Genomic DNA, 12,241 nt, shown 5'->3' with positions numbered 1-12,241 from the left:
GTTTCTCCATTCCCACGTGAGTCATAAGATTAACATGACTTTTATCTCACACAGAAACGAGGTTATGTTAGCCATGACTCACCGGTGAGTTGATGAGTGGGTAAAGCCTCCAATTAACCTAACGGTTTTGTTTAAGTCTACAACAAATCCCGCTACCAAATCGAATACGTCGACTAACTGTAGGTGTTAGCCTACATCAAATATCGTTAATTTACCGCATGCATGGAAGCTAAGGGACTAAACAGACGAACACTTAATCTTCATCCTAGAAGCCTTTTCTTTTGTTAAATACATTTTTTTTTTTTTTTTAAATCAGTTCCGATTAAGAATAACTCTCACCTTTGCGTCTCTGATCGAAGTTTGTTTTTGAGGTTGGGGGGGGGGGGGGCTCATTGCTGCCCCTTGTGGCCGTTAGCGGTGTCCTCCGCCCTCAGGGGGCAGTAATGAGCTTCCTATCCCGCTGTTGCTCATCTGAAAGACTGCTCCTGTGATTTTATTATTTAGTGAATAAACTTTCCATTGTCTGCTGTGCATTATCTTTTTTTTTTTTTTCTCAGCCAAAAGAGTTCCGTTTGTATAAAGATCTTGGATCTTATCTTCTGCTCATTGCAGCATACAGTCGTCCTGGTCCTGCTGTCAAACAACTCTACATCCAAAGTGCCTTTAAATGATCAACTTGTGGAAATAATCAAACAGATAGTTCTGGGTCTAATCTGTGTTAAATCAGCAGTATCAGACATTGCAATCTGAAAATAAGAACTCCTTAATGTTTAGAAAACGTTGCTGCCTTGGTGACCTAAACCAATGAACTATTTTCATGTTTATTTTTTAATTTTCTACCTGTAATCCTTTACTTGGTCACATGAGGCCGCTATAGCTCCAGTAAGGTTATTATAAACAATTATTTTCCTCGATTGAATTTTTTTGTTGTTTTTTCCATTAAGCCTCATGTTGTCCTCGGGTCAAATTGACCCGTTTTCCCATTTCAGTTTTCTTTTTAACTAGCCAAAATAACATGATTGATTCCACACAACGCTCTTTGGCAAGTACAAATCTCTACTTTCATTAATTTTGGGGTGTCATATTCAATTTTATAGCATTTGAAAAAAAAAATGTTGTGGTTTTGAAATAAAATTGATTAAAAGTTGACATATTCCAGTCTGTGATTATCCATCAACATACATTCCTTTAATTTTATTAATCATTTTAGTAAGAATTCCTAATTTCTGCTTTTCTAACTCAAACATAAGGTATACTTTTCTATAAATGAGGTTTATTGACCATAAATTCCCAAAGTAACAGTAAAACTAAAGTTAATAAGCTATGTAGTGTTGAAAATTTCAAAAAAATGACACATTGAAAAAAAAGGTGTCAAAAGTGAAAAAAGTAAGAAAAGGTTCAAAACATTGATCAAAAGCATCAACAAAAGTGTTGATTTTCAATTTGACAGAAAGACATCACAAGGTTTAAATGTCTTAAACTGAACATAACCTTTTACCTTTCATCTGATTATTCCTGGTTATATTAGATATACATAAATGCTCATTTGTTAATAAATCTGTGAAGCATAAGTGTCTGAGATAAGGTCTGCAAACCTACATCTAGAAAGGAACTAAGTTTTCATTCAAGGATATTATTGTATCATTTGACAACGTCATAACTGGCTTCAGAGGAGAAATGCGCGGTAGAGGTCGGTTAATAATTCAGACGGTAAAACGTGTTCCATGCGGAAAAGGCTGACGTGTCACTCTAGTTTTGATCCTGCAGGAATTATAAATGGGTGAATCAGGTCTGTGAATATTTAATGGATCATGTGACAAAGAAAGTGATACATGTGTTTCATTCAAACGTAGCAAAATAATGTATTGCATTGATTTTTAAGTCAATGTGAGCAACAGATATAACAAACTCACTTTATTTCTGCTTCAAAGGCTTATAGTTAGTCACAGTTTTAATGTTAAGGTTTAAGGTTAAAAACTAACCACAGACAACAGCAGTGAGATACAGAAATCAACCTATGCCAAGTATGGCATTTTGAATGCCAGGTTTTCACTAATCAGAGGTAAACTGTGATTGAAAAGAACCCAGCGTCCCACAGTAACTTACTCCATTTCCGTAATCAAAATCCTGTGAATAAGGTGAATGTTTGAATCTCTAGAAAGAAAAAACTAAATGTCCAATAAAAATGAAACACTATAATCTCAAGTGAAAATGTCAAACAGCAAGATAGCTTTGAAGGACAGCACTGGTGCTTTGGAGGGCGGTAAAGGTGTAAACATCTCTTTGTAAAATAAGCAAAGCTATGAACAGGCGCTGCACCCATAGGCGTAATGTACGGGGGGGGGGGGGGGGGGGGGGGGTGTTACAATCCCCCCACCCCACTAATCCAAACTGGGCAGTGCAACCCACCCCAAAAACCTATTATAATTGCCTTTACATAAATAAAGACATTTGCAACATAAATGGATTCAAAAAGGGCACAAACCGCACCGAAAAATCACCAGAAAATGAAGTTTATGACGTTAAAATTTCTATTTTGCTCAAAAGTGGAGATCTCAATCTCTCTGATGTTGAACTAAAGTAACGCCATTGGCTGCACCAATAAATACAGATCAGTGCGACTCATACACCTTCAGTGTTATGGTGCCATACAAGCACTGCTTCAAGGATGTTCATTTGAATCAGGAGAAATAGAAATAAATGCATATTAGGAAGAAAGGCAGCACGTCCTCAGACCTTCATCTTGTTGCCAGTTTTGGAAGGAGTTCCCCCCCAACACAATCATCACAGCCAGGTGAGCCCCCTGCACAAGCCAGGTGTTGTGAAATCTTTGCTACACGCTGCCTCAAACTCCTGCGTGAAATATGACACAGAGACATTGCATTCGGTTTATGTTTCAGTGTCAAACGGTGAGGTCCACCTGTGACGAGGACCATGTTCACAACCAGATCCAGCCAACACAAGGGAGGTTCATGACGTCTTCACAGAGCTCAGTGGCCATCACAGCTTTCCTGTGGAGGGAAAAAACCGAGCTGTACTATTCAAGTAGAGGATGTAAATATGCACGAAATGTAAATAAAGAAGGTTCAACTAGCTTGGTTCCTGACCTCTGAATTGCTGCTCACATTTCAAGTTGTTTCAGTTATCAAATAATAATGAAACAAAATGGGGAGTCAATCAGAGAATCATTCTGAAGTTAGGCTGGTTTGCAATTGGAAAATTGCAATGAGGGCGCTTGCATGTTTTTTTTTTTTTTAATGTCAAACTTGATCCATGCAAGTAGAACAAATTCATCCAAACGTAAAGCGACTGGATCTGAATCTTGAAACTTTGTTTATCCAAACCTTTACAGCTACAGATGGATGGTCAAATGTTACATTAATAACAAGATCTCATGACATGCTCCCAAAAAAGAAACAGTATATTTAGTGAATAATGTCACAAGATGTGTGTGCAGAATATATCTTTAGAAGTACCCTTTAGTAATCATATTAAGTGTTTCAGTATCTTAAACACAATTAGCTAAATGTGGTTAATGGATCATGTGGAACAGAACATGTGGTTAAGTGTAATGCAGTTAAATGGGATGGCTAAAATTAGTTTAAAAAGCTGCAGGGACAGCTAGTAAATTAGCTGAATAAGTGCTTTTCACCTTTTTTTTCAAACCTTGATCAAACACCTCATTCAGAAAAAAAGAAAAAAAAGATTTTTTTTATTACACTAAAACAGTTTGTTTCATGGAATATAAAACAGCTGACTTTAGCGTTGTGTCCCTAACGATTTGCCCCAATTCATCTGGACTTTGTACTACTCTAGTACCTCTTACGGTGTGGGGGGGGGGAACTGGCTGAGTTCAAACCACTTGCTTAATATGAAACACGCATAGCAGGTTAAAACTGCTGGGAGAAAACACACTCATGCACATACACAGACCTACCCAGGCCTTTTCCCATCTTTTTAGCAGTTGCTTATGTTCTGTGAGTGCACCTCTCCATTGGCTCAAATCCCTGGATGGAATGCTCTCCTCATCTGTCAAATAACGTCGTCTTTAATGGAAATAATGGCAGCGGCAATCCCAAGCACTCCCACCACTTCTCTACATGCATTACTCACAATGTAACTCCCATTTTTTAGAAATACTAAGTTTTACTACACATATTGTCAAGGAAGACAGAACCATAGCATTCTACACACTGGACATTTTTATCCTAAGCCATTCAAGCATCAGGTCCAGATACCTCCAATAGTGAGGCGGAGGTCCACCTCTGACACGTCATTTCCCGTGCTGGCCTCAGCGACACAGTTGTAATGGGCGTCCTTGATCAGCGGCCCCTCTCGGAGCCAGCTGCTCACTAGTACCTTACTCTGACCCAGCGACCGGCGGTACTCCATTATGGGGGTGTCCAGACTGTGCCCATTTATTAGCCAGTGGATGTGGACATCACTGGGACCTGAGGGACAGAATAGGACTTCATGTTGACCCCTCGGATGGCTGAGACACGCCATATAGACATACTGTACATGAAAGGGAATTACTTGCCTTTGATAAGTCCATCAGGTGTGACTGAATATACATGCAGTGCAAACGTATATGTATAATGCCTGATCTCAGCGGTTATTTAACAGGCAGAGTGACTGATCAAACCAGATTTACTGAGTTGTAAGTAGTTTGCATAGTATACAGTATACAAAAATTGAATTCGTCACAAGTAAGATTGGAATATTTGTGTAAATATTTTCAGTATATGCAACAGGATCCTAATGTTCAGGCCTCAAAAAGTAGTTACCATTAGTTTTTTGCCATTATTATCCCCAGTGAGTTCACATTGCTTAAAAAAAGAAGAAAAAAAAGATGATGACTTAAGTAAAAAATGTAAGACAACAAACCAGTGTTGAAAACATTCGACAAGATTTATTTAGCCTTCCTACCAAGAGCAATAGTCCCAAAACTTCCCCTAGATTTATGTACATCCTCAAATCGTATTTTCCATATATACAAATATATTTACACTTGTTTACAGGCACAAAAAAGATTGTATTGAGTTGTAAGACATTTGAGCGTACAATAACACCCTGGATAAAAAATTATCCACTTTAAATTGTACATGTTTCATGTCCCAACGCTGTTACATAATACTATATACAAAACAGTAATTTTTATCAGTGTAGAATTGAGAATTGTGAGCCAACCGGATCACCGGGAGGTTGACCGTTTAATATTGAATCGTAATATAGTTATCTTACCACACACCTAAAATAGAGATGCACAGTTCTCTGTGATCCCACACCTTGAAGCAAAGGGCTGGCTTGTTTTAAACAATCCAGAAAACACACACACACACACACACACACAGTTAGTTTTTGTTTGGGACATGGTAACATGCAACATGCAGAAAGGAGAGAGAGAATGAATGAAAATAGGAGGGTTAGAAAGTGAAAGGAGAGGGTTTCTAGTTCTGGAGGTGTGAGCCGAGTCAATGTCACAGACACCACTCACCCAAAGCCAGGCAGAAGAGCAGGAAGGCCTCCTGGGCATGAACCCCCCAGGCCTGGTCCTTCAGCAGGGGAGGCAACAGTCGCACCTCTGCCTCCCCAGCCTCCACACTGTGGGGCTTGGTGGAGGAAGAAGTGGAAGGATAAGAAGAGGAAGAAGAGGAAGAAGGAAGGGCAGAGGGAGTACTACAACCAGACAGGGAAGATGAAGTGTCGGCAGGAGAGGAGGCTGTGAGGGAGGGAGTGATGGAGGAAAAAAAAGAAGAAAAAAAAAGAGTTTTGAGGAAAATAGGAAATCTAAACACGGGGGTGACATGCAAAAAAGACAAGAGGGACACTAACGGGCTAGAACCTTCAAAATAATCTGCTGCAATAAATAAAATAAAAACCAATGAGAAAGATCACAACTAATTACACAGTAGACAAAATATTACCACAGATGTGACTCTTCTTAAATAATGATCTGAAAATGTTCTAAAACTGAAAGCTTCATTAAAAATACAAAATAAAATTAATTTCAAGATCGCTTCCAAGGCTATTTTAGAAAAAGAATAACCAATGATTGAAATTTTCATCACGTCGTATTTATGTTATCAGATCACATAAGGGAAAAATGACTAGTAGAGGTTAATACGCAGGACCATCCATCAGAGTTGTATCCATGTGGGAATGTCGACTTCACAGAAAAGAAACAATTAAAATGCAGAGATACTCATCCTTGTCACTCAAAGACAACGGTTTGATTTATTCCAGCACTTTTTTATCATCGCCACTTGCGGGTTTTTTTTTACCATCACTGGGTGAGATTAAGTCCCACATACCAGGTGCTGCAGATGGCAACACTGTACAACAAAGCTAGACTATAACGTGCTGAGCAAATCTTCCCTGAGAAATTACTGTAATGTAGCATTTACCCAAGTCCGACAGCCAACACGTTACTTTGAGAGAAAAAAAAAAAAAAAGATGCAAAAGCTTCAAGAGATTATATTTCACCCAGGCTTTACAAAACATGACTCCAATTTGGAAAACACCAGGGTAACTTACCAATTTGGTAAACAATGTTTCCAATTTGGAATTTAAGAAATAGCTTTTCTTGCTGGACTAAGCTGAGAGTGCAGCTTTTGTGAATACAGTTCTTGCATCATCATCATAAGCCCTACATCAGGAGTTAAATCTCTACAAACGACGCCTGGCTTAAGCTTGTGATGATTAAACATTGTGTGATGCTGTACACTGAACATACTTTTTAGACAGGAGGAAACCATTTGCTCTATGCTGAGCGAAACTAAAGTTTCTGGCTAACAGTAAGGTTAATCTGCATCTGCAAACTGGATGGGCTGAGATTCACATTCCACATCAAAGGGTTTCTCCTGGGACAGGCTGTCGTCTCCAAAAGTGTGGGAGGGGATTTGACCGTTGCCACACTCCGGCTCAGTCTCATACCCGGTGTCACGGAGAGCCCGGAGGTTTTTAGTTGTTTGGCTGCCGTTCTGCCTCGGCTGCTCCTTCATGTTCATTTTTTCAGGTGTTTCTTCACCTTTTCCCCCACAGGGCAGATACTCCGTCTGATCGGCGCTCTTGTGACTGCCCAACAGAGCAGCTCGCAGCCGCAGACAGGGAGCTGGAAGATACTGCATGTAGCAGTTGTACGCCAACGCGGCCAGGAAGAGGAGGAAAAACAGGAGGAAGAGGAAGAGGAGGGCAATGCTGTTGCTGTGCTGCAAATACTCTGCCGCTGGGTCCTGGCTGTCGGGCCGCGGAGCGTTGGAGCTCAGGGGAAGACGCTGCTTTGATAGGAACTTGATTGTGCTGCTGGGCGGCGGAGTTAGTGATGAGTCAGTTTGGGGTGGAGAGGTGAATTGGACTGTGGCTGTGAAGCTGGGAGGGGCAAGGGCCGACGTTAGTAGGACTCTGTCTCTCTTACCATTACCTTCAGCTGCATGTGCGCTAGGTTTCTCCTGGCTGCCGAGGGTGGTGGTCACGTGGCCTGCCTGGTGCGGGGCTCTGGGCGGGAGGTCCAGAGTGAGGACATATCCAGCCAGGAGGCGGCTAAAGTTCTTGCCAGCAGCAGGGGCCCATTCCACTGACCAGCACTCATAGTGACCTTGATCCTCTGGAGCAACGCTGTAAATAAGGAGGCCGTTTTCGCCTACGAGGTGGAAGCGTGAGGCCTCGGTGAGCACCGAGCCGTTGGATTTCCACAACACCTGGGCTAGGTTGGAGCGTACCAGGCACGGCAGCTCAGCAGAGCTCCCTGGTTTCACCGTCACACGCTGGTAGTCCTTCAGAGACCGACCTTTTGCTACTAGGAAAAACAGAGTAAAAGTAAATTACTTTTGGGCCAATTGAGAGGCTTAGTGTATCATGCTCAGAACACATGTCCAGCGGAGGACAATCATCCAACCTATCTTACATTTAGAATTTTGATATATGATATTCATTAAGCTCAATTTACATGTAGCCTTTGGCACACAGCATTCAAGCATTCATGTTATTAGGACAACCAGTATGCAGGGGTTTTACATTAATTTACGTGTTATCAGGCCATACGTGCGCATGTTGAACCCTACCTGAAGGACACTTGTCTGCGTCACCATTCAGGCTCTGGATTAGCTTCCTGAAAAAACAAAGCATTTTTTTCATAGCTATCTAAAATATGTCAACGCACAAATGAGTCAGTATAGCAGGTCAAACTGGATGGAGTATCAGTAAAGACGCATCTCGATGGTGGTTTTGGTTTCATTAACCAATGTAATTACACATGAGCAGAGTACAGGTATGAAGGGAAAAAAATAAAAAAAAGATGACCTTAGCCGTTGGCTGGGGGCATCAAAGATATTGACACAGGTGGCAGTGTGAAGGTCCCAGGCACAGTATGGGTCCCGAGCCAGGACACAGTCCTCGCAGGACAGATACCGGTCACAGAAGGCTGTGGGTGATTGAACTACACCCGAGTCTGAACCAGCATACAGGGATCGTGTCTATGGAAACACAAGGTTGCTCATGTAAATATGCCAAAGAAAGAGTGCATTACAAAAGAAATACACTTAAAGATCACTCTGGAATTTTACTAGTTCCTTAAATGTAAATATGCCAAAGAAAGAGTGCATTACAAAAGAAATACACTTACAGATCACTCTGGAATTTAACTAGTTCCTTAACCATACACTAGTCTATACATTACTTTAAAAAAGGAAAATCAGCACAATTGCGGTTTGCAAAAGTCCAAAATACAAACTCCAGACAACCATAAACATGCCGCAGTAACATGCCGCATGCCGGTCAAGCCATCTTCTTGGTAAATTCCTATCGTGAGTTTTTTCTCAGCAGAGTAAGCACATCAGAAAAACATGCAAACACACACACACACACACACACACACACACACACACACACACACACACACTTGCAAGTTTGTGTGAGAGTCGACTACAAAACACCTCTCTGTGTAATGCCTCACAGTTTAACAGCACCACAAACAACACCCTCCAAAATGATCCCACAGTTGAATTAACACCTCAACAAAAACTGAACATATGCATGACTGTTGTATTAGACTGCAAACTGTTTAACTACTGGCAACTGAGTGCAGTAAACCAACACAAACATCTGTGTGTATCTGCTGAGCTCAAAACCCATTTTCTAATTCTTGTGCTACATGTGTCTCTTTGTACAGTTAGTATGCGTTAGAGTGGAGCCACTGACCTCAGAGGACAGCAGCAGGTTCTTGATGGACTCAGAGTTCTTCAGGAGCTGGATCTCCTCCACAATGTGCACTTCTCCTTCATACACCACTGACTTGTGCACAACTCCCTTATCTAAAAAGGTGAGAATGGTCAAATGTCAATCATCCAGCCAAGGAAGGAGCCAGTTCAGCCTTTTAAAAACTAAATATGACAATACGGGATGTGCTGAATTATCAGTACATCACCATATTGTTCTCCGTCTATGCCAGCTTTTGTTACTGTTGTAAACCGACATTAACCACAATTATTTTGTGTTGAGACATGGCTTTTAAACATTTATTATTGTAAACTGTACAATGAAAATTGTCCAACGGCAGCTTAGATAAAATACACATTGTACTGGGGCATTGTATCAGCACAAGAGTACCTATAAGTCAGTAACTAAGATATGGAAAGCCTTATTTATACCAGTCTAAATTCAAAATGTTTCTTAATAACTAATGTGTTCTTACCTGTTCCAGTGAAGATGACATCGTAAATGTTCCCATCGAGTGCACGGACCCTCTCCACAACGATCTGAGTGTAGTTGACATCTTTGGTGATGAGGCGAGGCCTGTTGCCGATGGGCAGGACGGGGTCCTCTAGCAGGGGGTGGTCCTTGACAAACTGAAGGGTCTTGTCTGGCAGGTGGAGAGAGCTACTGATGTTCTGCCGTCGCATTAGGTTGTTAATACACTGGTGGAGGAAAAGGGCAGGCAGGTATAAGTATGTTCACACCTGTCTGTCTATTAAAAAACACAAGACAAGACCTGGAAGGAACTGATTTCTTTTCTATGTATTTATTTTCTTTTTACATCTGCATTTTCCTTACACAATAAAGCCTTTCCTGGATAGTTTGCCAAGCATTTACACTAAGCGGAGCTCAGATCTTAATTATTGAAGATTTATTAAAAGGTACTCACTGCTCCAGGACGTGGAGAAGGAGTGATGCCGTTGTACCGGACCCACTTGGTGTGGGACTGCTCCACTGTGGCCTTCTGCATGTACTTGCCCTTGGAAAAGACTTCTTCCACAGCTGTCATGTTGTAAGCGCACACTGCTGACAAGCCCACGTTACCCCTGGGGGAAGAGAAGAATGACAGGAAGGGAAGATAAGTAATTTTGAAGGACCTGCACTATAGTGACATTTTCCCCTTTCAGAACCCTACTGATCCCCTTCTCAAGAGCTTCAAATCACTGACCACTGGGAGGTGAAGACCCCGTAGATGACTGTGTCCCTCCAGTTTGCCCCCTTCAGGATGAAGACATCGTGTACTACATTGAAAACAAAGTTGAGCTCAGGCATGGAGCACACCAGCTTGGCTTTCAGGAAGGACGTCCATTTCTTCTGCAGAGTGCGCTGTCCCCCGAGGTCACCCTGTGGGAGAGAGGTTTAACAGCACATTAGGTGGTGGAGGGACAGAGGCGGAGGAAATGGCAGGCGTAAGAATGTATGCAATGGTGTATTATACCCTGGGAGATTCGTTTAAAGCAATAAGTTCTGCGAGTGCTTGGCAGAACGTTTTTTGCCCAGTAGTTTTTGGGTTAATATCTATTGTTCAGTTAATATTCTACTTAAAATTTAACATTGGTTAAAGAAAAGACAGTAAACCACAGCGCTCTTTGTAATTAATGTTAAAGTCTGATATATAATTAATGATGAGATAATGTAATTAACCGTTGTGTTTTCTTTCAAATTAGTCTCCTGGCTTTTACAAGAACATGTAAATTGTATCAGTTTATTACCAATTGATCCTTTCCGGGAGTTCACAACAGTTTTGGCCATCAGTGGGGATATGGGATGGAAACGTCAGATATAACAGACTTGTGAATAATGCCTGAACAGCTGCTCCCTAAAACATTCTTTTATTTCAACAATTTTGCATTATTCATTTTTTTGTTCTTCAAACAGACAGTGTGATAATTATGATGTACGTGGAAAAATAGTCTGTTAAAGTCTGGTACAAAGCTAAAAATGCAGAAAAAAGGATCTTTTTGTGCACAGTTATGTAATGTACACTACCGTTAGCTGTAGAAACAGGTAGTTTTAGAGACCAAATGCTCTGTTTGGGCCAGATCAGGAGAAGAGACATAAGATAATGGAAAGAGGAAGAAGGACATGCACACTCAAACAGCAGGTGGATTGGGGCTAAAGAGGGTTGCTGCTGGTAAGTACAGATGGTACATGACGTGTACTGACCTTACAGACGCGTGCCACCCGGGGGATGAGCAGCTTGCCAAAGAATTCATACTCCACTGACACCTCGGTGAAGAAGTAGTAGATTTTATCGTCCTCGCCATCTACTCTGTTACTCCCTTCACTAATCACATCGGCAAATACAAAACTGGGCTCTGCAAAAAAAAAGCAAGGCGGAGAAAGAGGGAGAGAAAGGTATCGGTAAAGAAAGACTAGGTGGATTCATCTGCTAGTGTAAAAAGCCTCGTTGTGTTTAGAAAGCTTTAGAAACTTATTTTGAACCCTAAACATCAGACACTAGGGATGACCAGATCTATAACTCCTCCTCAAACCTTGTTTTTCACGAGCTGCTTGATCCAATTAATGGATGTCTAAAGGTTACAAAAGAAAGGTTACAAAAGAAGGTTACAAAAGAAAGTTTAACAGGAGAATTCAACTCTTAAAAAAAAATATGTGATGCAAGAAGATCAATCTTTCAGTCAAGTTGCCGTTGTACCGTGGTGATACATAGCGGAGCATCTTTTACCTCAAACAATTAAATTTTTTTCATGTTGGCCTGATATCATCGTCCTCAAAGAATTTAAATTAATTAGCAACAGCTGACATAACCTACTGCTGGAAACGTTTGCAATTGTATTTGGTGAAAGCAACAATCAGCGGCAGATGCAAATGTGAAGCTATTACCTGAATGTTTTGTACACTGCTCTTTGCTAACGAGAAAGAGCAAAATCTGTGTAATTAGTCGACCTCAGCGTCTCAACTCCAAGTCACTAATCCCAGTGCGAACAAATAATTTTACACATTGTCACACTGTAATTTTCACTTG

At 41.0% G+C, this 12,241-nt stretch overlaps 1 protein-coding gene across 10 annotated transcripts in view; it reads right to left on the bottom strand.

The window, feature by feature from the left end:
- Positions 1-2,329: 2,329 nt before the first annotated feature.
- sema4d (sema domain, immunoglobulin domain (Ig), transmembrane domain (TM) and short cytoplasmic domain, (semaphorin) 4D) overlaps positions 2,330-12,241 on the bottom strand; it is a 38,991-nt gene continuing 29,079 nt past the window's right edge. For 6 of the 10 annotated variants that reach the window (XM_034897105.1, XM_034897098.1, XM_034897100.1 and 3 more), the window contains 8 exons: positions 11,419-11,570; positions 10,421-10,596; positions 10,142-10,298; positions 9,692-9,914; positions 9,199-9,311; positions 8,302-8,474; positions 8,064-8,110; positions 6,767-7,798 (listed from right to left, as the gene is read on the bottom strand). In XM_034897105.1, the coding sequence (XP_034752996.1) occupies positions 6,804-7,798; positions 8,064-8,110; positions 8,302-8,474; positions 9,199-9,311; positions 9,692-9,914; positions 10,142-10,298; positions 10,421-10,596; positions 11,419-11,570 (2,036 nt within the window). In that variant the 3' untranslated portion in view covers positions 6,767-6,803. Of the gene's footprint in view, positions 3,012-3,937; positions 4,030-4,238; positions 4,452-5,497; positions 5,723-6,766; positions 7,799-8,063; positions 8,111-8,301; positions 8,475-9,198; positions 9,312-9,691; positions 9,915-10,141; positions 10,299-10,420; positions 10,597-11,418; positions 11,571-12,241 lie in introns of those variants that run through there. The other 4 variants (XM_034897103.1, XM_034897104.1, XM_034897108.1 and 1 more) reach the window with 4 other exon arrangements.

The sequence above is a fragment of the Etheostoma cragini genome, chromosome 16 (genome assembly GCF_013103735.1).
Source record: "Etheostoma cragini isolate CJK2018 chromosome 16, CSU_Ecrag_1.0, whole genome shotgun sequence".
Lineage (NCBI taxonomy): Eukaryota > Metazoa > Chordata > Actinopteri > Perciformes > Percidae > Etheostoma > Etheostoma cragini.
This window is presented reverse-complemented; position numbering and strand designations above follow the sequence as displayed.